General features: G+C 34.6%; 1 protein-coding gene across 3 annotated transcripts in view; it reads right to left on the reverse strand.

Moving 5' to 3' along the window:
* Positions 1 to 2,047: 2,047 nt before the first annotated feature.
* The window catches only part of TTC37 (tetratricopeptide repeat domain 37), an 82,745-nt gene continuing 56,802 nt past the window's right edge, over positions 2,048 to 27,990 (reverse strand). For all 3 annotated transcript variants that reach the window (XM_045566611.1, XM_045566610.1, XM_045566612.1), the window contains 9 exons: positions 27,848 to 27,901; positions 27,560 to 27,671; positions 23,368 to 23,496; positions 19,310 to 19,431; positions 17,391 to 17,549; positions 12,573 to 12,725; positions 7,289 to 7,419; positions 5,355 to 5,478; positions 2,048 to 2,844 (listed from right to left, as the gene is read on the reverse strand). In XM_045566611.1, the coding sequence (XP_045422567.1) occupies positions 2,770 to 2,844; positions 5,355 to 5,478; positions 7,289 to 7,419; positions 12,573 to 12,725; positions 17,391 to 17,549; positions 19,310 to 19,431; positions 23,368 to 23,496; positions 27,560 to 27,671; positions 27,848 to 27,901 (1,059 nt within the window). In that variant the 3' untranslated portion in view covers positions 2,048 to 2,769. The remainder of the gene's footprint in view (positions 2,845 to 5,354; positions 5,479 to 7,288; positions 7,420 to 12,572; positions 12,726 to 17,390; positions 17,550 to 19,309; positions 19,432 to 23,367; positions 23,497 to 27,559; positions 27,672 to 27,847; positions 27,902 to 27,990) is intronic.

A 27,990-nucleotide genomic window follows, 5' to 3' on the forward strand; every position in this document is an offset into this window, starting at 1 on the left:
AACAACTAACGAGGGAGAAAGGAAGACTTGTAGAGAGACAACAGTCAAGTCTGTCAAAACAAAGTTTCCACACTTTTTAATGTGAAAAAACTAAAATGGATCTTCAGGCCACACTGACTCATATGCCAAAATATGCTTCATTTTTCTGTTGCTATAAATTTCCCCAAAGCAGATACCAAACTTTCCATGCAGCAACCAAGTATGTATCCTTTCATATTCATATATTACATACTAGTAAATATTTACCTAATGTTTCATACTATTTTAAATGACCACATCTTTTAAATACCTTAATGTATAACCTGAGTATTTCTAGCCAATCTTATTCTGTGTAGAATCCTAAATTAAAGGAAGTTTGTCAATAGTTCTTTTTGTTAAGCGAAAAAAGAGCACAGTCTTTTAAATTAAGAGATTTTCTTGACCAGAAATTAATAGAAGGGACACTTCAAGAAATATGGTAAGTGATCCCAAACAAATAGATTTTGTTCCAAAAGTTTACTTCGAAGCTGAAATGTTTTTCCCATAGGAAATTATTATTAGATGCCAAACTGGTCTATAAACATCTAATTAATCAATAACAGAAAATGGTGGATAAAAAAATAACAAAAAATGCACCATAATTTTCAAATAAAGTACAACAAAAATAATGAAATACTAATATGAATGCTAAATATTGGTACTTCAGAAAAACTTTTAATCTAGTTCCCCTAATTAAATTTATGTATAAACTCCGAAAGGAAACTCTGGGCACTTTTAGAGGTTTCTCGAATCTGACAACACTGATTCATTTTGAATTTTTTTTTGCTTTATGCATGCTATTTAGCACCACTCTTTTATTAACTAGTATTAAATGATGACGTTAAGAACACTTAGCCTAGATCTGGCACAAAGTAAGCTCTATAAAATTTATATAATTAGAAATGATTAGAGGCTCACAGTAACGGGGTAGCAATTTGAAAAGATGGCAACAGACAAAAGTTGAGAGAGGATGTGTGCACATAAATGTAAAAAAAAACAATGACCTAAGATGGTATTAACAAAGGTGTTTTGCCAACTCTGGACCTGAGGTCCCTGAAAGCCAGAATTTGGCAAGGGAGTTGAGTCAAAAGGTTACCCTTTGATCAACGAAGGTGTTTTATCAACCCTCCTTTCCAGAACACGTGGGTCTGAGATCCCTGGAAGCCAGAATTTGGCAAGGAAGTCAAGTCAAAAGGTTACCACTTGATTATCGGCCTGATGCAAAGGCTAAAACCAAGTCCACACTCTGGGCAGAAGTAACCTTGTAAAGCAAAGGATACCCCAGCAAGTAGAGGGAGGACAAGAACTGAATCCAAAGCATTTAGGCAAATGGAATCAACCCATTCTGAAGGAAAAGGCTGGAGTGTTTCCCTGAGGGAACAGGAGGGCGTGGGCGCCAGGATCGCACAGGCAGCCTTTTACAGTGCATCTTTGGCTAAGGCTGTGAGCCAGCTACACAAAGCACTGAATCAGTTTGACAGTTATGAGGATAAGGAAGAAATGGGCAGAGACTGGCATGTGCTTAATCTTGCTAACGGAAATAAACAGAAAAATCATCATTGGGTTAATCCAGTGGTTCACAAATCTGAATGAACATTAGAATTTTTTACTCATACCTTTAAAATGCAGAGTCCTCAGCCTGCCCCCATCCTGAAAGATTCTGATTGCATAGGTCTGAATGATTATAATGTTCAGCCAAATTTGGGAAATACAAGATTACAGTTCAGTTCAACAGATTAAACTCTGAAGTACAAATTAATTACAGAATATCATCAATTTATATTATCTCACAAAGTAACATTGTGAAGCTGTTGGTTTAGAAAAACCACATAAATAAATTATATAACCACATATTTTTATACAATGATATATGTAAATGTCTGAAGACAATTTTAAAATGACAAATTCAAAATGACATAGTTTCTTCATATATATAAAGGGTTTTTTGAAAAAAATATAACTGTGTTTTCACGGTTTAAAATTTGAAATTTACAAATTATGTCTGATATTGATACTATAAAGAAAGACACTGTATTTCTGTTTTATTTCAGAAAGTTCCAGTCTTTTCATCATAATTGAAGAAACTACATGATCAATTAAATATCGATAGCTTTACTTTACAAAATGTTCCATTAATGTTTTTAAATGCAACCATACACCTGAGTGTTTTGAATTATATAATCACATCCATTAGAGTCTAAGAATCACCAACGTTTATATTATGCTTCTTCAGTAGAATCTGAGATTAACCACTAGCAAAATAGGTTACAAGATTATATGGATTTTATGATGAGTTGGTCTGCTGAACTCCAGAATTCATAGGACGAGTCTTTGAATTTGTTTTTTAACAAATGAAAATTCTGCATTGTGCTAATCTGCTTTTACATATTATTTAGAAAATGGCTATTAAGGCTTTATTGTAAGGGCTTACAAAACAAGATATCCTACTGTGCACCATGCAAGATGCAGAAAATAATGGTTTACAAATAATTGTTGAGCAACTTAGGGAATCATGGTTTTCCTTTCATTATGGACTTCCCAAAGATTTTTTTCAGATTAAAATCAGATTAAGAGTTAATGGAAAATTACATTCCTAACTTAAAAACTTAAACTTCTTTAGATTTAAAAAAGAAAAAAAAAATCAATGATTATAACTATAGTTTTCAAAAATGCTGCTTTGGGAAAAAGTCTTGATTCGCTGCTTCATTTGACAGTTTTTTCTTTGCTTCCTTACTATACAATAATCCAATATTATTGTGAAGACAATTTCTGATTCAGTTCCAATGCTCTTATATCTCCGTGAGTTTTGGCATTGTTTACCAGCACCTGTGAGAAATTACATACAGGAACATTAGTATTTTGTTTATTAACAATATCCATATTTAGATTCATAGAAGACAAGTATTCCAAGGGCAGCAGTTTTGAAAGGCAACATCAAATTACATAAGAAAAAGTGATTGTGCAATTTTTCATTCACTTTTGCTAAAATAAATTGTTCAAGGTTAACAGAGTAGAGCACAATTTATTCAATTTAATATAGATGCCAACATTTTGATTGTTACAACTGTCAGTACTATATAAAATTAAAGGTTTTGTTTGGTGGTTTTGTTTATAGTATTGTTACCTTTAAACCCTTACCCCAAAAGAGCATTTTATGAATAGAATTGTCCAAATGACATCGTTCCCTTTTAAAATCACAGCTTAGGATTTAGGGTCTAGGTTCTAGGTTTTATCAAAAAAATCTTTCCATGATTTCACCAATTCCACAAACCAGAAGATTCAATTTCAGCTGATCATTCAACTATTAAAACATCTGTTGGTTGTTCATTGCCAAGCACAGTGAAGGGTCTGAGATTTTGCCCTGTTTGCAAACTAACAAGTTAGTCCACCACAGTTCTGTGATGCTTCCAGAAGACATAGGACTCCTGCGTCAGAGACAAAGGTCTTCATTACTCATGGTACAGCAAGCAGCATGAGCACCAACATACTTGTATCTGTTCCCCTTGCTCTCTAAGCCTCACAGGGTGACATGGGTGGACACATAGTTCCCACATATGCAGTGGGTTACATTACAAAAAGAGAAACCTGAGCCTAGGAGACTTAAGTCTTTTATGATGGGCAGGAATGCCTACCCTTTGCTCTGGAAGGAGATACTATGTCTGTCTCCCAAGGCTGTTCACTACAAATATCCTTGAAAAGACAGATTGGAACAAAGGATAGTCAGGTCCCCTGCTCACAGGATGTTTACACACACTAGAGACCCATGGTGAATTGTCTCCCAATATTCATACATGTTCCATCTTTTTTGTTTGCAATATGTTGATTATAATGCCTTTCTCCAAACATTGTTTTCTTTAATATTTCTTTACTTTTTAAATATTTCTTTGCTTTTTTCACCAAGAAACAAACAGTATTTCAAAATGCTATAAGTACTGAAAATCTTTTCATTAATTTTCATTGTTTCTTAAATTGTTGGCTAAAGTTATGAGAATCTTAACCCAATACATTTTTATATACTCTACCTTTTTCAAAAGAATTTTAGATACATACATGTTGATATATTTAGATACCAGAGCTATCCCATGAGGAGTAGAAATTATCACATATACTTTATAGAAAAGGCATGAAACAGTCAAATAATTTTTTCTAAGATAATGTGAACACCCCATTAGACTCTGCTACCTCTTCCATCAGTACAACTGATGGATGACTTTTAAACTTGTAAAATTTTCACTGGTCTACAGATAAAATACTGCCAATTAGGCAAGCTCCCGCTAATGCTGCCCTTCTCCTTCATTTAAGGAAGTTTATAAGGGCCAGGTGCGGTGGCTCACACCTGTAATCCCAACACTTTGGGAGGCCGAGGCCAGAAGGATCCCTTGAGGCCAGGAGTTTGAGACCAGCTTAGGCAACATAAAGGAGACCTTGTCTCTAAAAAATACAAAAAAATTAGATGGGTGTGGGAGTGCACACTTGTAGTCCCAGCTACTCAGGAGGCTGAGGCAGGAGGATGGCTTGAACCCAGGATCTCAAGCCTAAGAGTTGCAGTGAGCTGTGATAGCACTCCAGCCTGGGCAACAGAGGGAGACCCTAACTCTTAAAAAATAAATAAATAAATAAAAATGAAAAAGAAAGCTTATAAGAATGCCTTGATCAATAAGTATATAAAGATATCCATGAATCTGCTATATTTTAATACAGAAAATAAAAAATTAAAACCACTTGCCACCTATGATTAGTATCTGTTTACTTACAATATACTTCACAACTGATCCGACCCTAAGGTTTTAAACCAATGCCATAAAACCTCCATACTTGCTATCAGTTTAGATTCTGCCTTTGAAATAGTTATGTCAAAAACAAATTTGTACAGGTGAAGCATCTCACTGGAGCATTTCATTTGGCACACAGAAAGTTTGGGGTTTTGGAGCATTTTGGAATTCTGGCTTAGGGATGCTCAATCTATATAGCTTCCCCATAGAAGGGCATCTTGCACACATACAGGATAAATCTACATTAAACTGTTTTAAACACAGCATTAACAGTCCTGTTATTAATGTCAAAGTTTCCCAGCTTTCAGTATTCCAATATTGAAATGGGAATTTTATAACTAACCCATGGTAAGATGCAAGTTGTATATTTAATCTTCAAGCCATGTACATAAATATTTCTTTACTTTTAATAGATGCAACAGCAGACATTGTAGTCTTTTGTTGGCCAAAGAACTACATGGTCATTTTGTTGAAAAATTCAATCATAAAGTGGAATAATTTTGAAAATAACTCTAAAACCCTTAGGGCCAAGATAAAATATTTTAAATAAAATCAATGCCTTACGTCAATGAGCTCATAGTCATCTTTGGCATATAAGTGTCTCAGTAGGTACCAACGTGCAGTTGATACAATAGATTTGGGATACCCAGGCTGATACACCACTCTCTCCAAAAGACGTCGTGTTTCTCTGGGAAAAAGATATTTACATTTAGTTTGAAACATGAAAATTAACATATTTCATCTACTAGTCTCATATACACAGTATCTTTCTCATTCTTTTGCAGATGTGGTACTTGATTACTTCATAACTTTTTTATTCAAATAAATATAATAATGCTTAATATTTATTAAGTATCATGCACTAGGTACTATGCAAAGTGTTTTACGCATGTGGTCATATTTAATATTCACAACCTTATTAGGTAGTTGTTGTTATCATTCCCATTTTGCAGATAAAGTCCCTTCCAAATAGAATGAGAGAAGGTCCCCCTATTTTATGAACAATTCTGAGTGCTCCATCTCTAATCTTTTTTAAAAGTAGGCAGAAAATAAATAAATCAGTAAATAACACAAAGGTGAAATAGAGTGGAAGAAAAAATATTTAACAGCTACACTAGAGGCTAAGTGTATCATATCAGGCTTTTAGTGTATGTTTTCAAAGATGTGTGTGACATGTGAGCCGATGTAATAACAGCTGATTTATAGTTATGTTCTAATTTTTTTTTTCCTAATTTACTAACATCTTTGACTCCAAAAATTTCTATACTGGTAAAAACAACTAATTGTAGTAACTTCAGAACTGCTAAATAGAAGGATTTTATAAGTAGCAATTGGTTTGAGGCAGAAACTAAAGAACTTGCCTTGAAGATGCTTTTGTATAGGGATAATATAGTAAGTATATTCTTTTTTCTTAGATCTTATGTTTATTTGAGCTGGGTTTTGAAGGCAATAAAAATTATGGAAGGTGTTAAAAAAGATTACTGGGGGAAAAGGGAGATAATGCTTTTAAGTCATCCATACTGAGTGTCAGCAGAAGTAGTTCATTAGGAAGGTTACATAATAAAACATTTCTTGGTGAAATTATAATAGTAACACACAAAAAATGTCCAAATATAAAATATTAATAAATAATGCTGGAATTTCTAATTAGCCATACACAAGGTCTTAATCTTCCATCACCCACAGTCCCCTAGTTTTTTTTCCTCCCTTCTTTTCACAGGTATTGAAATCTCTATTTTGTGAATGTGTTTTCTGCCACATATTGATAAGTATTAAGCCTTATTTCTATAACACCTATTCTGTTCCAGTAATGTCTGCTCCTAAATCGTTTTATTTACAGTTGCTTTGTACTATGTGTAATATCTATGAGAACTAGATATTATTTTCAGAATTTTAAAATATTCTTGCCTGTTTTTTCATCCATATGATCTTTAAGTAATTCTCTTCAAATTTATCTGAAACTATCCCCAAACTCCAGTAAAAATATTGCTAGAATTTTTATATTTTAATCTGGGCAGATTTTGTATTTTGTAGATAATGAAACTACATTATTTATAAATAATATATCTCTGCCTTTTCAATATTTATTACTTTTTTCATAGCTTATTGCATTAGCAAGAACTTTTGTTAATATAGCTTTGAATTTGGGTCTTTTTGATTTTGTTTCTAGAATCCTCATCACATTGTTGGCACCTCCTAACATAGTGGAGAACAAAAACTCCAAGGTGTCTTCACTTGATATGTTGTCATGTCAAACCTCTCATATCCTATACTTGCATACCAAATTATTTTTTAAAACAAATATAAGACTTTTTTCTCTTACTGGATTTCTAGAATCAGCTCTTTCTTCCAAAGTAGATACAGATATATAAACAAGAGCAAAGTTTGTTAAATATAGTTTGTTAAACTAATCATAAATCTTTCCTTGATTGTTACCTAGAAGGATTTAAAGTGGAAAAGCAATTCCAAGAAAACAAATGAACAAAGATTCTTCATACCTTGCCCCCATTTTGCGGTTGAATTGTAACAAAGCTTGTAAGAGAACAGCCAGTGGACAAAAGCAAAGTTTCAAGGCCTCAGTTGTAGCCTCTTGAACCAAGGGTGGCCAGTGATCACCAGAAATGTTAGCCTATAAAAATATAAGACATATTAACTCAAAGCTTTCGACATATTCATTTCAAAAGTATGTATTTGACTCTGATTTATTGAGTACCTACTTATCCATGTCATCATATAAATGATACAAGGAACATAATTACTAAAAAATGATTTAAGATCTGATCCTTGCACTTAAGGAGCTACAAAACAGAGTAGACTGGGATAAAAGAAGGGCTCAAAGGGGAGCTATCACTTAAAAACCACTGAAGTCCAGGCGCAGTGGCTCACGCCTGTAATCCTAGCACTCTGGGAGGCTGAGGCGGGTGGATCGCTCCAGGTCAGGAGTTCGAGACCAGCCTGAGCAAGAACGAGACCCCGTCTCTACTAAAAATAGAAAGAAATTATCTGGCCAACTAAAATATATACAGAAAAAATTAGCTGGGCATGGTGGCGCATGCCTGTAGTCCCAGCTACTCGGGAGGCTGAGGCAGTAGGATCGCTTAAGCCCAGGAGTTTGAGGTTGCTGTGAGCTAGGCTGACGCCATGGCACTCACTCTAGCCCGGGCAACAAAGTGAGACTCTGTCTCAAAAAAAAAAAACACTGAAATATTTGTTAAAAGAAAATTTACTATTATATACTACTACATAGGAGAATAAAATCTATCCATTAGTATGCCTTGTGTCTACCAAATACACAAAACTCAATTTAACATGATTTATTCTTTAACTGGTAGTGACAAATATAAAGTCCTACATTTCAAAAAAAATCTGAGGAGAGAGGAAAGGCTGAAACAAAGTATTTTAATTAAATCCCAATATAAAAGAAAATGCAAAGCAGATCAGATAAATTAAATCAAAGTTAGCAATACTGAAAAAACATTAAAATTTCACTTTATAAGAAAAATGTTAATGTGTCTATACATTACTTGGGTTACAAATTTTGGTCTTACAGCATGTACTGACTCAGAAATAACATAGGTAAGTCTTTCTGAAGAAACAGTAACAAAATAAAATGGTAAACACTTTACTGAATTGTGCAGGAAGAAAAAATGCATTAAAAATATTTCATTAAAAACTTTAAATTCTAACCAAGATTCATAAGTATCTAGAATATGCATTTTTTTTTTTTTTTTTTTGAGACAGAGTCTCGCTCTGTTGCCCGGGCTAGAGTGAGTGCCGTGGCGTCAGCCTAACTCACAGCAACCTCAGACTCCTGGGCTTAAGCGATCCTACTGCCTCAGCCTCCCCAGTAGCTGGGACTACAGGCATGAGCCACCATGCCCAGCTAATTTTTTCTATATATATATTTTAGTTAGCCAGATAATTTCTATTTTTTTTTTTTTTTTTTAGTAGAGACGGAGGAGTCTCGCTCTTGCTGAGGCTGATCTCGAACTCCTGACCTCGAGCAATCCACCCGCCTTGGCCTCCCAGAGTGCTAGGATTACAGGCGTGAGCCACTGCGCCTGGCCTACAATATACATTTTAATAGTCAATAAAATGTCTATTATATATAGTCAAAATATACAGTCCATTTCAAATACTAAACAATCAAAAAAAAAGTTGGAGCAATAATCTCCGAGTGCAGTATAGGCAATAGTAATTTGAGTAATCAAGGAAGAGGAAGCTATAAAGATAATGAATTTGAAATGGAGAACAGAAGTTGTGGTTCATCTTCTATAAATATGGGAACCGTGGGATCTTGGGTACGTCTGACAAAGAAAATAAGGCAAGACATATTCTAATAAAATTATTCCTAACATCTTTTTAAAAACCAGTAATATAAAACTCACTGCTTTCAATAATGTAGTCTCTAAATTCCAAGAAATCATATAAAACATTCTGTAAAGTTGGCTCAAAGATGATTGATTATATAAGAAAAAAGTTACTATATATAACTGGCATATTGAGCAATGTGATCACAACATACTTTTATTTTTGTCTCCCACTATCTCTTTAAAATTTACTATTTGAGGGAGATTGTTTCTCTGTCCCTGGATGTAAATTACAGTAGGCCCCATGACTCTTACACCCATTTTTCTTACATTCATTCACAAACAGTCTCAATTAGAATGTTCTCTTCTTTTCAAGACTTTAGTCTTCATTCAAAGGTAATATTTACACACATGCACACAACCCCCTTCCAACCCCAATTCCCCTCAGCTCCCAGGCTAGGGTATGTTTATAGGCAGTGGCAGATGGCTTGTTCCTCCCTAATACTCCCACCTCTTCTTACTAATTATAGCTTCAGGCCCCTACTGAAATACCACAAGTTTGCATTTGACTGGTGCCACTCTAAGACAGTGTCAAGTTCTCCAGGCTTGACAGATGTTTAAAGCTCTTTTTCTCATGCTGGCTTTAGCAGAGACTCTCTCAACATGGGTAGTCTCTCATTTGCAGGTCCAGCTACATAATCTGCACAGCCCAGTGCAAACTAAGTGTAGGGCCCTTTGTTCAAAAATTATTAAGAATTTCAAGATAGCGACTACAGAGCATTAAACCAAGTATGGAGCATTAAACAACTGCATAGGGCGCATCCTATCAAGCCAGCCCCGGTCATCTGCAGTTCTAATAATCTGGCAAACATATTCTATTCCACTTATTCTCTCCACATTCTCTAGCAATCTAGAAACTTCTAGCTTCCTTTCTGCTGACAGCCCACCATCCCTCTAGGTGGCCCTACTGGACAGGATCTAAGATAACTACTATGTTAACGTTAACCCACTTTCACACTTGGTATCACTCATTTGTAGATCTAACAAACTCTGAGAGTGCTGCCGATCCCTTCTTCATTAACTCTCCTTCATTCCTTCCATCCTATACCACAAACATATATTCTTTCCTACCTCTGGGATTCATCTGCTGTTGACCACTCTCTCCCAGAAGCATGCACTTTCTAAATCACTAGAAACTCTCTTCTTCTCTGTCCTAATACCTTAGACTGAGAGCCACAGGTTTTGAAATGTGTCAGATATTTGTCCATATGCTTCCAGACATGTGCCTCTAGGACCTCAGAGGACACACATCAAAGTCTCCCTCTTTCTGGCAGCACCCCCTTCCTCACCTTTGTGTGCATCTGGTGCCACGGGGAAAACAAGCGAGGCAGCAGAAATTTCTCTCCAAAGAAATTTCTTCAGCAATCCTTGTCCAGCTCTACTCCTCTGATAGTTTTACAGCTTCCTTTCAGGTTAGTATCCTACCTGCTTCAAAAAGCTGTATCTTGATCTGATATCTCACTTTGGAATCTGATATCTAGTAACTAACCTTTCAGTTTAATATCCGGTTCATATATTATCATACCTACAGTAGTCTTTCATTAAAAAGTTTAATTTTAATACATCCATCTTCTCCATACTGCCAGCTGTTTACCACAGAAATATGGTATCTCCTTTATTCCTTTATAAGAATTGTTGGGTGTTAAATGTTCTGAAAAGAACAAATTAGATTTGGATAGTGCTTTAAGGTTTACAAAGGTGCTTATAAAGGTTACTTCATTTGTTATTCATAACAACTCCACAAGAAGTCAAAGTATGTATTATAATCTCCACTATTACAAAAGAAGAAAGAGCTCTAAATAGTTTAATTGGCTAAAGGTTTCACAGGTAGTAAATGGTAGAACCAGAAGATAGGCTCTTAGAGAAAATATTTTTGTGGTATAGCAGTTGGGGGTGGCTGGTATTATTACCAAATTGCAAATTAATTTCCTCATGGGTAAAATAGGGTTATTGTGACTATTAAATAAATTAACAAGTGTAAAGCACTTATAACAGTATCTAGCACAAGTAAGTACTATATGTGCTTGCTATTATTATAGCTATTATTAATTTATTTTATTCCAGGTCATATTTAATTTTTCAACATTAAAAAAGACTACCAAATAATATTTATAACTAAAAAATAAAGGCTAAAAGAGTGTTCACTTCTCCAGTTCACATATTCAAGAGCGTGTTATAGGTACTATGTGTGGCTTCTATAGCTCACTAGTTACCAAGGTCATCAAGAACTTTGTTAAATATAAATATGGAACAAACAAAACAAAATGTTTGGTAATCACAAACAAAATGTTTGGTTACCACTATTTCTTTCTACACAAATCACTTCAAATTTGACTATGTTATTATTTGTCCATTCATTTAGAAACCATTTTTTGAGGACTTCCTATGTACAAGGCAGAGTGGTAAAGCAAGGAAGCAAGGATGAACAAAACATGGCCCACATTCAAAGGTCTTAAATGTGTTCTACAGTAATGGCACCAGAGCCAAAACAAATTTCCTAATTCTTCTATTTCTTTGTCAAAATGTCTAGTTAAAGTCAGTAAATCACATTTCTCAAGGAATACTACGATAAAAAAAGAGTTAGTTTAGGCCTGACAAGGCCAATTGCTTCTAACCATGTACAACAGAAAGAATGACAGTTTATCTTTTAATTACAAAAGCAATATGCATGATAAAAATTCAAAGACTATCAAAAGATATGAAAAATTCTCCTCTACCATCCCTTAAAATGCACAGTACCATTTTCCAAAATAACTGCCATTAAGTTTCTTATATATCTTTCCACATAATTATACCTTTCTGTGTGCTTATAAGGGCGTGTGTACCCAAACACAAAGGTGTATTCTTAAAAATACATGCCACATATACAAACACTCAGTTAGGATTATATCATACATATTGTTCTGCAGCTTATCTTCACCCCTACTTAAACATATATCTTGAAGAATTTTCTCTACCAGCCCATAAGACTTTTAAATTTATATATATAAATTGATATCAGAAAGTAGAATGTCAAGTCATAAGTTACTAGCAATCCCTCTTACACAATGTCAAATTGAATTACGAATAACTGAAATGTTAAATATTAGCATCTTTGTCATAGATGAGTAGCTAGGTTTAATTCTAATTTAAATCACCAAGAAAACAAAATGTATATCCTACTATAATTGAACTTTTAAAATTGTAACCTTTGTTTTTTTCCCAGAACATTGAAAATGTTCTGCTGTGAGGTATGGATTTATGTTACTCTTATATCCATCAAGAGCCCAAAATACAAAGTTTATCAAGAAACCACACTAGAAGACAATGAAACAACAGGAACTCAGTAGAATATCACTATGTGAACAGCTTTCAGAGTAAAGAAAGATAAAAGAATCAATTCTTCATAATGATAATTATAACATGATCTTACCATGCAGACTTTCAATGCAAGTAGTGCTAGTTTCAACAGACTTGAAAGTTTCCCACTCCAACTGCCCTGTTGGGATGCCACTTGTAGACTCTTTCTATAACACATCTCTGCAGCACCCATCATTCCTTGGGACTGATACACATGTGCCAGCCACTAAGGAACAAAAGGGGAGAAGGATGTAGAGGATTTTAGTTTAGGACACAGTCTGTTACTCTACTTTCAACAAGTTCAGTAAACTTTGATGAAGTTAGAAATTTTATTTAATTATTGGTAAGTTCTACGCCCCAAAAAATCACAGGTCAAGAAAATAATAGTCATATTGCCCATTCTATTAGCAACAGTTTACTAGCTATACCTAGTCTGAAGTCTAAAAATTGCCCAAGGTGGCAAGCTAGGAACAAAACCAAAATGCAATGTGAAAACAAACATATCGTGTAAATATTAACCAAAAGAATGTTTGTGTGGCTGCATTAAAAACAAACAAAGGTAGACTTTAAGACAAGAAACATTAAGAGACAAAGTGAGATGTTTCATAATGATAAAAGAGCCCATTAAATAGGAAGATATAAACATTCCTACAGTTGTATATAATAACATATAATTTATGAAACAAAAATGGACAGAAATGAAAGCAGATATATCCAGAATTAGTTTTTTTAACACACTTATCTCAGCAATAATACAAGAAAGAGACAAGCAAAAATCAGTAAGAACACAAAAAATTTAAACATAATTAATCAGTCTCATTTAAATGACATATAGAGACTATATTCAGTAACTGCAGAACACACATTGCAAATGCACACACATTTACCAAATTTGACCATATGCTGGATCATAAAACAAATCTCAATAAATTTCAATGGACTGAAATCATCCGAAGTAAATGTTCTGATTAAGTGGAATTAAATTAGACATCAGTTAAAGAAGGTATCTAGAAAAAAAACCCATATTATTAATATAAATTGTGCAACATGCTTCAGATAAGAAAAGTGAGTCAAAAATCCCAACGGAAATTAGAAAACATTCTGAAATGAATGACAATGAAAGCACTACATAAAATGTTGTGGGGTACACATATTAGTGCAAGAGAAAATTCTATCTCAAGAAGGTAAGGGGGTAAAAAATAACAAATTAGACCCAAATAAAGTAGAGCAAAGAAAGTAACAAAAAGAAGAAATTAATAACAGGTAAGATATAATAAATAAAATCAACAAAACAAAAGGTTGAGTTTGTAAAGATTAATAAAATTGCTAAAGCTACTAAGAGAAAAATGAGAAGATACAAACTACCAATATAGAATGAAAAAAAAAATCATTATAGATATTGCAAACATTAAAAAGAAGAGATCATGAACAATTTTATGTCAATAAACACTTGAAATTGAGATGTATTTGACAAATTTGCAACTCACCAATGCTAAACAGACAGGAAATCTTAATAGGCCTATGTCTATTAAAGAAATTTGGTCTGTAATTAAAAGCTTTCTGATAAAATTCCTGGCCTAAATGGCTTCAATGGTGAATTCTTCCACACAGTTAAGAAATTCTCTTTCAGAAAATAAAGAAAAAATGAATAACAACATAGACATCAAGACCTAACAAAGACCTATGGGAATAAAGAAGATATTAGAGCAAACTGACTCCAGCAAATGAAAAGGATAACACATCATGATCAAGACAGGCTTATTCTAAGAATGCAAAGTTGGTTTAACATTCGAAAATCAATGTAATCTACCACATTAACAGAGGAAAGAAAAAAGACCCTTCTAATATTAACAGATGCCCAAAAAATCATTTGCTATAACTCAAGACCCATTCATTATTAAAACAAAACAAAACAAAACCCTGTTCAACAAATTCAGAATAGAATTTCCTTAATCTGATAAAGATATTTATAAAAACCTACAGCAAACACCATACTTAATAATGATATAGTGAATGTTTTCTACCTGAGGTAAGAATAACAGAAGAATGTTTATTTATCATCACTTTTATTTAACATTGTATTAAAGCCTATAGACAGTGAAATAAGGCAAGAAAAAAAATTAATATGTAAATATTGGGAAGAAAAAAGTAAAATTTCGTTATTCACAAGGGCATAATTCCCTGTGTACAAAATCCAAGACCATCTCAAAGAAAAAGTGAATTTAGTAAGTTTGCTGGAGGGTCAATATATAAAACCAACAGCATTTCTAAATGTTTGGAAATAATATATGAAAAAAATGGAACAAAAAAATGCCAAATACCTAGAAATAAATTTAACACATAAATGGAAAAGACCTCTAGGTTGAAAATTACAAAACAGTGATGAGAGAAATTTCAAACTTAATTAAATTGATTGATATACCACATCCATGTATAGAAAGATTCAGCAGAATATTACTTTGTCAAGTTTCTCCAAATTAAACTACAGATTCCACAATCTCAACCAAGACTGCAGTAGGGCTTTTGTATGTGTGGGAATTTACAATTTACAGCAGTCCCCCCTTATACATGCTTTCAGTTACCTGTGGTACAATACAGTAAGATACTTTGAGAGAGAGACCATATTTACCTAATTTTTATTATAGTATATTGTTATAATTATTCTACAAACAGATCAATGGAAAAGAATAGGTAGTCCTAAAAGATCCATACATACAGAGTCAGCTGATTTATGACAAAGGGATCACTGTAATTCAATGGGACCAAATGGTCTTTTAAAGAATAGAACTAGATTAATTAGATATCCATATAGAAAAAAAAATAAACTTTAACCCTTACAATATTCACAGATTAATCCTGGATAAATTGTAGACCTAAATGTGAAAGGTAAAACAATAAAATTTCTAAAACAAAACATAAAAAATTTTCATGAATTTGGAGTAAGCAAAGTTCTCTTAAATAGAACACCCCAAAAAAGTACTTACCATTTAAAAATGAAAAATTAGACTTCATTAAAATTAAGAACTATTCATCAAAAAATAACATTAAGAGAGTGCTAAGAGAAGCCACAGATGTGAGAAAGTCTTTGCAATACAAGTATCCAAAAATGTGCTTACATCCTGCAAATATAATGAATTCCAATAATTCAGTAAGAAAAAAATAACTATCCCATTAAAAATTATGCAAATAATTTAGTCTCTTCAAAAAGAGACTATCCAAAAGCTTAATAAATATAAGCACATGAAAAATAAGCACATAAAAAGCTGCTTGACATCATTAGGCATCAGGTAAATGCAAGTTAAAAACCACCACAAGATATTATTACCTACATATCCCCCAAAATGGGGAGAATAAACAACAATCCAGCAATACCAGCACTTGGAATGCTCATGCACTGATGATGCGAGTATAAACTGGTACAACCATTCTGGAAACTGTTTGGCAGATCTACTAAAGTGAATACACATACACCCTGTGACCCACCAAAAGACATGTCCAAGGATGGTCACAAAAGCATTATTTGTAATAACCAAACCCTGAAACAATCCAAATGTCCATCAACAGCAATGAATAGATATTAACAGTATATTCATAAAATGAAATGAAAAAAATTCTGGCCAAATGAAGCAACTAAATGAATCTCACAGACATGATGTTGGGTAAAAGTAACCAGATACAAAAGAGTACTCCATATCAAGTTCAAAAATAGCCAAAATGAGATAGAAGTGATAGAAGTCAGAATAGTGGTTTCCCTTTTCGGAGGTGGGAGGAAGATCAACTGAGAGAGGCATGGGCCAGGAAGTTAGGTTGCTAGAAATGTTCTGTATCTTGATATGGGTAGCAGTTAAACAGGTATATATACATGTAAACGTTTAAGGAATAGTACTTTTAAGATTTTCATATTTTATTCTCTGTGAATTATATAATACAAAAAAATACACATATGCATACAATCTCTTAAGACTTTACTTACTATATAATTTATCCTTCAATTTTTCCCTTTTAGTTGACAAAGTATTTCTCCCCTTGATAAAGAACATGTGATCATGAGATTTATCATATGGCAAACTTACTCTAAAAGAGGGGGAAAAACACCATCTTTCTTCAAGGATTAGAGTAAAATGGAGGCTTACCTTGCACAATCCAACTATTTTATGCCATTAGATTATGTTTTTAATTCTCTAAAGCAAGGATATCAAAAAGCGGATATAACAGAAGACGTGAATGAAAAACAAATTGTAGTAAAATATAATAATAAGCTTCTAAAAAATCTATAACAAAGCTTCTTTGATACTTTCTATGGGGTATACAAGGAAATACAACAAATTGAATAAAATTATGTGCTTCTTTGTATTTTAATATCAATAAGAGCAAAGCACATAATGATCATTGTGTATTTATCATTTTGGATAACCAGAGCCAGCTAAAAGAGCAGATAAATCTGTTGATTCAAGTATCAATTCTGAAATACCTATTTCTGAAAGCACTAAATACAGGTTACCTGCAAATTAGCTAGGGAAAAACTACACATATCCCCTCTAAAGGCAGAGTTAAACACTATTACTGTACCCATATTACATATAAAATGTCTGCAACACTTCTTTAGCTCTCTTACATCAACCCATGTAAAAGAGTATTTTCTCTATTGTTTTAAATTGAAGAAATTTATAATTAACAATTAAGAAAGCTCTGAAGTGTTATAGTAGCAGATCCTAAATTAGTATTCAACTTCCTTAGTTTCTCTAACCACAATACCCTTTTACATCTTGAAATTGAGAGATACATGGTAAGACTGTAAGCAAGACAATTAAAGATAAAGCATATTCCTGACCTCAACCAATATCATGGAGTATTTTAATTCAGGACTCATGTATGAAAGGAGAGAACTTACCTGCCAAGCTGGAACAGAGGTTGAGTTGGACATGACTGTTTTTTGTAGCTCTTCAAGTACAGCATCTGAGAGTGGCTTCTGTGATTCCAGGAGTGGTTTACACTGAATTTGTCTCAAAAGTAATATGACAGCTGGCTGATCAGGGTTACTTTTTAAATTCTAAAAATTAAATCCCAAATAGGAATACATCAAATAGGCTCTTAAATGTTAAATGTGAAAGGCAATTAGGCTATTCTCCATATTGGGAAAAAATTCTGAATCTAAACCTTTTTTTATTATAAACAACTGCAAAACAAAACACTGAACAGCTTAAGAATATCAAACCCTATACTTCACTTAAATAATCTTTAAAATCAATAATGCTATTATTGTGGTTTATAAGTCATTTATTTTGGATTTAATATGTCCCTTTGACTTTGTTTACTCCTGGGTAATAGCCTGAAAACTTTAGGTTCTGAATGTAAATACCTGAACTAAGAAAATATAAAATTAAGAGTGAACGCTATCACTATTCCTTATTTGAATAAACTATACTATGCAAGAAGGAAAGAGGTATAAATTTTTTTCTTTCTTAACTTCTTAATAAGAATATTCACTGCATGTCTTTCTTCCAGGAACACACTTCTAAGGTACTAGGAATAAGAAAAATTACCCATTTTCCCATTTCCCTAAGCTATTATTTATACCTTAAAACACATATATACATAAATGTATATATGTAAATGTGTATCCTTCCACATAAATATGAAAGAAGTTAAAGAATTTCTCTAAACAAGTCCTTCCACTATTAAATATTTCTTTTTTTATTGCTTTTCCCTCAATAGCATACTTTTTTATTTTGTACTCATTAGATGATAGTCTTAAGTGTATTTTTAAAGTGTATTTAATTGCTTTCTTCTAAGTAAGAGACTGGAATAATAAAATGACAAGGAAAGATTCATACAGTATTACTTATTCCATTAGAGAGTACATAGCAGTTGTGAATTAAAGCTTAGTAAATGTCCACTGTATAATACCCTATCCTGAACTTAGGTGTAATTCCTTAAATAAAAGAGAAAATGTATTATTCTGCTTTTCACAGAATTCAAGGACCAAAGGAATCTTCAAAAGTCCATTCGTCTTTCTCTGTCAAATTTAGATTGATTTTCAAAAAGCGTTTCTGGGAAGACAACACAGGCAAACACAATCTCCCTGGTAAGCATTTATGAAACATGATGTTTTCAAGCAAAGTCATGTTTAAAACTTTCCTTAACTATTAAATTATTTCTAAGTAGGTTTATGAAACTGATTCATTCAATGAATATTTATTGAGCTCCTACTATGTGCTAAGCAAGACACTAAGAATTTACTCACAGAACCGGTAAGCATAGAGCCCTACATCCTGGCATGTAAAAATTGGCTACTGAGTAGCTCCAGGCACCCATTCAACAATCTCCATGGTCATCCTATGTGATCCAGAACTTTGGGAAAATGAAGGGATACTAGAAAATGTAGCATTCTGAAGGGAAAACTCAAAGGAAAATACTGCCTCCCTAAAACAATAAAAATTTTAAAAAAGATCTATATTAAGAGTTTGAGTCCTAGAAGTCAGACACATAAAAGTTCAAATCGCAACTCTATCCATTTCTAATTGTGAGTTCCTGTACAAATTTCTTATCCTCTTTAAGCCTTGGTTTCCTCAACTGTAAAAATGGGGATACTAATAAATACCTACATCATAGGATTGTTGGGAAGTTCAAACACAAAATGCTAAATACAGGCACTGGCTTGTAGCAAGTACAGTAACCAATAAATGGTTATTATCACCATAATCATCGCCACCGCCACATGCTCTTTAAATAACATGCACTCCATTTTTGAAGTTATTTTCCAAGTAGGATAAGAACTCATGAATTTCAATGCACATTCCATAACAATACCTTTGTGCAGAGAGCCTCAGCTTCAGATATTCTTCCAGTATCTAATAGACCAGTGACAGCTTGTGAGAGAGACCACATTTCAAGAGAGTGGTTGTAATTTTCAAAGAATTCTTTGTCTTTAACTGTAAACCAAAAATGTTGATGTTACTTTCTTCTGCAATTTATATTGTGTTCTCAGAAGACTAACTAGTTGCAAAAAATGTTACAATTAGACTTATCATGCATATATAGTTTTTAAAACTTACATGTACCACTGGAATACTACAAACTATCCTGACATGAGACAGGTTTCTGAAATGTTTCATGGTGGGAGTATTCGTGGCTAAATAACTTAAAGCCTCATATACTTGTGACTTACATAAAAAAAATCACTATATAGTAACAATGAATTCATTGAAAATAACATAAAGATTTACTGCTATATAATAGATATAAAATAAGCAGCACATATCCAAACTACACAATTTGATAAGTTTTAACATAAGTATACACCAGTGAACCATCAGCACAATCAAAACCATGAACATATTATTACCAAAAGTTTCTTCTTGCCCCTTTGTAATTACTCTTCTGTCTCCAACTCACCCCATCCTCCCTTAGCCTCTGTTCCCAGACAGCTTCTAATCTGTATTTTGTCACAACAGGCCAGTTTGGACTTTCTAAAATTTTATGTAAGTGGAATCATATAGTATAAACTCTGTCTGGTATCTTTCACAGATATTAAATGGTGAATTATATTCATTTTCAAATGTTAAAGCAACCTTGCATTCCTGACCTAAACCCCACTTCATCATAATGTATTATTTTTTCTATGAGTTGTTGGGTTTGAATTACTAAAGTTTTGTTGTTAAATTCTCTCCATCTATATTCATGAGTGATATTGTTCTGTAGTTTTCTTTTCTTTGTAATGTCTTTGCCTGGTTTTGGCACTAGGGTAATGCTGGCCTCATGGAAAATGTCAGAAGTGTTAACATCTCTTTGATTTTCTGGAAGTATCTGTGTACAATTGGTATTATTTTTTTCCTTAAATGTTGGTAAAATTCATTAGTGTCAGCTTCAAGATGGCTGACTAATCCAGGCGTGATGGCTCACATCTGTAATCCCAGCACTTTGGGAGACCAAGGCAAGAGGATCACTTGAGCCCAGGAGTTTGAGACCAACCTGGGCAACACAGTGAGACCCCTATCTTTACAAAGAATTTAAAGATTAGCCAGGTGTGGTGGTGCACGTCTATAGTCCTAGCTTCTCAGGAGGCTGAGGAGGGAAGATCGCTTGAGCCCAGGAGTTTGAGCTTACAGTGAGCTATGATTGCACCACTGCACTTCAGCCTGGTCAACAGAGTAAGTGAGACCCTGTCTTTGGGGCGGGGGGGAGATGGCTGACAAGATTCATCAGGTACTCACCTCTTCATGGAGAAGAACCAAAACAGCAAGTAAATAATCACAATTTTGAATAGATCATCTAACAGAGAACACTGTAATTAAAGAGAAGGAAGGAAGGAAGGAAAGGGAAGTGAGGTAGCCTGCTCAGGATTGGGTCAGGATCAGCTGGGAGCCTGGAAAGGCTCTCTAATGAAGGGAAAGAGTAATTGAGAGACACCCAGCTGTCTACATGCCTGCCTTGGACTCCTACAATCCTAGCCACAGGAGAGCCCCTCCACTTTTGTGGGCCCTGAGACTAACACAGGGAGCTGCCTGAAGACTATGCAGTGGCATTGCTCCAGCAAGGGAGCTCACACTGAGACCCACAAAACCCCAAGTTCTAAGAAGCTACAGCACAGTGCCACTTTGATAGTCTACCCCTTACCAGACTGTATCCTGTCCTGGGGCACCAGGGGCCTCACAGCCCTTGCATCTCCACATCCCCGGCACCCCACTGACAGCCACTGTGGGCTGTGGTGACGCCAAGGCACGAGCAAAGCACATGCCTCCCTCAGCCACCTGCCTACAGCTGCTCCCACTGAAAGCAACCACACTGTCCCCAATAGCAGGGCCGTAGCACAGCTACTGATGCCCCCACCTGAGCATTCCACTGGCAGCCTGGGGATCATCTCATTCCTGCCTACCACAGCCAGTACCTGCATGCATCACCACAGGAACTAAGGACAGGTCTGCCCGGCACAGACCTGAGCACCCACCCAGAGGCCTGGGGGTTGCCCAGCCCAGCCTACCACAATTGACACCTGAGCACTCCTCTTGGGGTCTGAGGTTGGGCCCACCCAACCTGTGGTTAACACTGCAGCTGGCACCAACCTGCACATACCACCTACAGGCCTGGGTACGGGCCTATCCTGCCCATTGCAGCAAACACCAATACTAGTCCAGACTGCTGGGGTCCCAGAAGATTGTCCCACCACTGCCACTGCCAAGCCCATTCCACACCTGCTGCCCAGCGGTTCAAAAACCCACCCAACCCACCCACTGACGCCATTCCCAGCACCCAAGAAAGCTACCTACAGGTCCAAGAATTGGCCTGCCTGGACCCACTGACACCAGTGCCAGCGTAAGTCATCCTGGAGCCAAAGGACAGGAATAATTAGCCCACCATTGCCACGATTTGGGCTTGAACAGTGGCCCACCTGACATCCCAGACCCCAGCAAAACTTTATGACAGCCTCTACTAACAACCACATCCTAAGCCACCGCGGAAATCACAGACACCCACTGACACTGCTTAACATTTACTAAAAAATAACTAATAACCTAAAATTAATTTAGTGAAAAACTACTGTTCCAAGACAAAAGTAAGGTAATCTATTTATTAATCAAAGTAAGTTAACCTATGTGTAGATCACTTTTCTTTTTTTTTAAATATGATTTTGATAGGAAGAATACTGTCCCCTCAAAGATATCAATGTCTAATCCTTGAACCTGTGTATATGTAACCTTACATGGCAAAAGGAACCTTGCAGATGTGATTAAATTAAGGAGCTAGAGACAGAGAGCATATCCTGGATTATGATTTACGGTAGAACTCTGCTTTCTGTCTAGGCTTCTAGAATTCTGATGATTGTGATTGATCATGCAGGCAAAAGGTGCCTGAGTAACCAGATGGGCTTTACTAGACAGAAACATTATATACAATGCTGCTTTTTTGCTGCTAGATAAAAAAGCATGTTCAATATGCCTTTTCTTAAGCTAGGCAGAAGAAACTTATGTAAGGAATCTCTAGACTCTGTCTTACGTATCTTTTTAGGTAGACCACTTTTCACCTGTCACAAAAATGTGCGCTTCCCATTTCTGGCGATAATCAAATCAAACACAGGACTGACAGAGGACCTGTACTTGTCACTTCTCACAAAAATCAACTCCAACGAAGAATTCTTAGACTAATGGTGAAAAGTGCTATGGTTCTTAAAATAATGGCGAAACGATGGTGGAATAATACTTAAAATAATGGTTTCTTCAAAGGCTCTAGTACCAAGTATTGGAAATACCAAGTTAGCTGGGCCTCAGCATAGTTTTGTCTGGGAAAGCTATTTTAGGCTTCAGGATGTAGAGACCAACCTTATTACAATTATAGTGAAAAGTGCTATAAAAATAGCAAATAATTCTTAACATAGTGGTTATTTCAAAGTTCTGTGACATACTTCTTGGAAATATCCAGTTACCTGGGCCTAAACATAGATTAGTCTAGAGAACCATTTTCGATTCCCAGCTTCAATGAAGAAATTTATAGATTTACAAAATAATGCTAACTAAATCTGATTAGAACAACTGCTACCCTAGCCAAGATTCCCAAGAAGAATCAAAGGACAATTTCAGTGCTGGTTTCAGTAAAGGATTGCTTCCAGGTCACCTCTGTCCTAAAACACTGGTCAAGACTCAAAGCAGAAAACTGCCACAAAATGAAGATTTCAGCTAACAGAACATATTGGACTCTTTAGCTATACAGAAGAGAAAATATATATGTCCATCACATTTCTGTACAGCTATTACACCTGTGGATTCTTTAATGAGTGTATTTTTTATAACAATATACGCTGAAGTTGTTTTCCTGATTTTACCATTTAAAGAATCTAAATTAAATCATGTATAAAAATGTTTTTTAAAACTTACTTGAAGCAGAAACAGCAGATAACAATGCCAAGTACAAATCTATCCTCTTTGGCTGAGAGTTGTTCACTAGAGCCAGTTTATGATCAGCATGACAGGCTGCCATTAGCCCGGCCCAGATAGCAGGGTCACCTAAAAACAGGAAATACAGTTAGAAGTCTTGTTAACATCAACATGTTGCTGGAAAACTATCAAAAATGAGAGTAAGAATTAATATCAACATGTTGAAAAACTACCAAAGATGAGAGTAGAAAAAGAAATTAATTGTATCTCCATAAAAATTCCACTTTTTTAAAGGAAAACTGAATTATACTTGTTTTCAGAGACACATTACTACATCCATCTTTCAAGATTTGCCATTTTTTCTAAACATATCAGAGGATGAGAAATATATTAAGCTCTTCTTCCGTGGCTGGTTAACTCAGGTGCCTGGAGTGCTAGACTACCAAGGAAAGGGCAATTAGATCCACTTTTACTTCACACCAAGGACAAATCTCAAATAGACACTCATCTTCATTATTCAGTCCTTGTCTTAAAGGCTTTGTCACAGAATAACCAAGGTACCACAATTTTTTTAGTTCTTAAGAAAAGTTTGAGCAAAAGGAAAGGTTCAAGATTTTATATTTTAACAGGCAGGCATGGAAGTCACTCTATCACTCCAAGCAAAGCATTTATATAATTATATATTCTTTAGTTCATTTGATATTTCCTTCCTTCACACCTTGACAGCAGTTTCCAGGGAGGGAGGAAGCGTGACAACAAGCAGTGGGACAGAGAGGTAATAAGAGAAAGAGATTATGCATATAGACTTCCCTTTTTAAGCAAGTTCCTTATGAAAAGAAAAAATTGGAAGAGGATTTCTGGAATGTAGAAGTTTTTTTTCATTTCCTTGGTCTGTTATTTTTATAAATCTTATTTTGGAGTTTACTTCAACAGTTAATATTTTAGTCCTGCTACCCTTAAAAAACAAATCAATGGTTTAAAATCCCACAAGGGGGTGCTAGTTAAAAAACACAGTCACTTGATCATACTTTTTAGCTTTAGTTTTTTTGTTTTTTATTTCGGCATATTATGGGGGTACAAATGCTTAGGTAACATACATTGCCTTTGCCCCACTCAAGTCACAGTTTCAAGTGAGTCCATCCCCCAGACAGTGTGTACTACACCCATTAGGTGTGAATATAACCATCCCTTCCTTCCCCCTCCCACCTTCCTGACACCCAATGAGTGTTGCTACTATATGTACACGTAAGTGTTGATCAATTAATACCAATTTGATGGTGATTACATGTGGTGCTTATTTTTCCATTCTTGTGATACTTTACTTAGAATGAGCTCCAGCTCTATCCAGGATAATACAAGAGGTGCTAGATCACCATTGTTTTTTCTGGCTGAGTAGTACTCCATGCTACACATATACCACATTTTATTAATCCACTCACATATTGATGGGCACTAGGATTGTTTCCACATCTTTGCAATTGTGAATTGTGCTGCTATAAACATTCGAGTGCAGATGTCTTTTTTATAGAATGTCTTTTTATCCTTTGGGTAGATGCCCAGTAATGGGATCGCTGGATCAAATGATAGTTCCACTTTTAGCTCTTTGAGGTATCCCCATATTACTTTCCATAGAGGTTATACTAGTCTGAAGTCCCACCAGCAGTGTATGAGTGTTCCTATCTCTCTGCATCCACACCAACATTTACTGTTTTGGGGACTTTTTGATAAAGGCCATTTTCACTGGAGATAAGTGATATCTCATTGTGGTTTTGATTTGCATTTCCCTGATGATTAGAGATGTTGAGCATTTTTTCATCTGTTTCTTGGCCATTAATCTGTCTTCTTTTCGCTTGTTTGATTTTTTTATTATTGCTGATTTTCCTGAGTTCTATATAGATTCTAGTTATCAGCCCTTTATCAGATGTGTAGCATGCAAATATTTTCTCCCATCATATAGGTTCTCTTTGCTCTCGTGATAGTTTCCTTGGCTGTGCAGAAGCTTTTTAATTTGATCAGGTCCCATTTATTTATTTTTGTCGTTGCTGTGTCTTTGGGGTCTTCTTCATAAATTCTTTGCCTAGGCCAATTTCTGTAAGAGTTTTTCCAACATTTTCTTCTAGAATTCTTATAGTTTCATGCTTTAAGTCTGTTATGCACCGTGAGTAGTTTTAGTTTTATATTTTTTCTTATCTGACTGCTCCATCCATTATGAGACTCCTATCAAATGTATGAAATATGTATCTATTTCATTTAGATGGTCAGTATTACTGCTAATAGTATAAGAACAAAATCACAAGACTCATTAAAATTTATACAGAGGAAAAACCTTTATAAAAAATTAAATACATACCTTCATGTTATGAAATAATTTCTGCCCCAGACAACTGTCTTATTTTAAGTAACATAGACATATTCAAATTCTAGAACAAACAAATGGGTACCATTCCCTAGACTTTATTTATAATGAGATCTGATTACTATATAATGAAAGGAACATGACTGAACCTTAGGGTTTTAGGTCTAGCAATGCCACTAATTAACATGTGGCAGCTTTTCCTTTGGGATTCATTTTTCTATAAAACAAGGCTGAGGTACCATCAGGTCTAAAATTCTGTGATTCCAACTGAAGTGGATTCAGTTTCTGAATATTGACTTACTCTTAAGATTAAGCGAACAACCCCATTAGGGATCTTACGGTATTACATACTTTAGATTTCTGGCAGGAGGATGGACCATAGTAGGCAGCAATTTCTTCTGTCACAATACAAACAAATTGCTGTTTCTATTAACTCTTAAACAGATAATCAGCAACTCCAATGCTCTATGAAATAAAATGATACTGGGATAATATATAAACTACAAACCTAGTAATTTTAAACTACAGTTTGTTGAAAATACCTCTGAGTATCACAGAAACACTAATCTAGCAGAAATTGGATTTTCTTTTATTCAATTCTAAATTCTTGGGATTATCTTCAAATTCCTGAAAAGACTCCTTGGTATACATTTAGCAAAACTTTACTTTGTTCAACTAAATATCTACAAAGACTAGACGTATAGTCACATATAACTACAATTATATTCCCTTGCACTGGACTCCCAAATCTCGAACAGGCAGTCATCTTCACCACCCCGTCCCTGTTTTAAGCACATTATATGATGACTCTGCTTCCTTGAGTATGTGTGTATCCAGATGATATGGGAAAATCAGAGGAGATCATTAGAGAAGACTTGTCTGGGCAATCTTACCTTTCTAAAGTCTATGGCCTTACACAGTCAAACGCTAATAGATCTTCTATCATTCTGTATCCACAATAAGAATTCTTGAGAGTAAGTCTATCTAATATTTGCTTGAGAACATCTCCAAAAACCAGAAACTTATCAATATATAATATAGACAAATCCAAATGTTTTTTGGTTCTGACCATGTCAAAATGAAAATAAGGATAATCAACAGGATATTGGTCTGTTTACTTATTTTATAAAATAATCCCTGAAATGTTAGATATTTTGCAGCTTAGTTAGGATCTTTACAGTTTATTGTGACGATAACATTGAACCTATTCTTTGTACAATCTGTTTACCAACAGTGCCTGAACAAAAGCAATAGCATTCTGATCTAACAAATGTTTGAAGTGCTCTAGAGGAATAAATTTTAATGCTATATTTCATGTTTAAAATAATATTATATAAAAATCTGCCATATAACTCTACATTGCTACACATTACAGTCCTCTAAGGTATTTTTCCAGTAGTGGTAATGGATGCATGCTGAAGTAGTCATATGCAACAGCTAGCTCCAATGAGGTCATAACCTTGACATTTCCAACAGGTGCCACATAAGACACATCCCCATCCTTCAAACTACAAATATCTAAATATGCTTATTAAATAATTTAGTAGCTATAGGTAAACCTCTTTAAAACTTCTTGAAAATACATGTATAATTCAGATTTTCATTAACAGGTAACAGAGTATCTTTAAGTAGGCATTCCTTTCAGTCTGTTCCAGTAATTGATTCTGTCTTAATTATTAGTGGCCAAAAGCAGACAATCAAATAATATGCAAAATCTTAAATCAGTTTCTTAAAGTTCCCTTTTGTCTTATTTTCTGGAAATAAAAGCTTTGTTTTTATAACTCACAAATGCAAGATTGACAGAATCTGAATTAATGAAATGAATATTATATTCACCTGGAGAAAGGAGTGCTGCCTTCTGAATGGTCTTTAGTGCAATATTCTTTTCATCTTCTGCTGAACTGCTTCCCATTGCCAACTGATTTACTGCAGTATACAGTAATGCCTTCTACATAAAAGAAAAGAAATATTTTAACCAATTTTCTTTGTAGCTCCCTGTTTTTTAAACTGATGAAAGTATTTGATATGATGTGACACCAGAGCTATGAAGAAAAATTATGTAATTCCTTCACATAAATATTACTTAACAAGTTGAACATTTCCGTGGTACTAGGGCAAACTAACCTTCCCATAATTTGAGTCCAGAATATGAGCCACATTTCCTGCTACAGCGCCTCCCTATAATAGAAAACACTGATTAGACAAATGCAACAACTTTCATGAAATAGTAAAAATTAAGACAAAATCTTTCCATTAAATTATTTGAA

The sequence above is a fragment of the Lemur catta genome, chromosome 12 (assembly GCF_020740605.2).
Source record: "Lemur catta isolate mLemCat1 chromosome 12, mLemCat1.pri, whole genome shotgun sequence".
In the NCBI taxonomy this organism is placed as follows: domain Eukaryota; kingdom Metazoa; phylum Chordata; class Mammalia; order Primates; family Lemuridae; genus Lemur; species Lemur catta.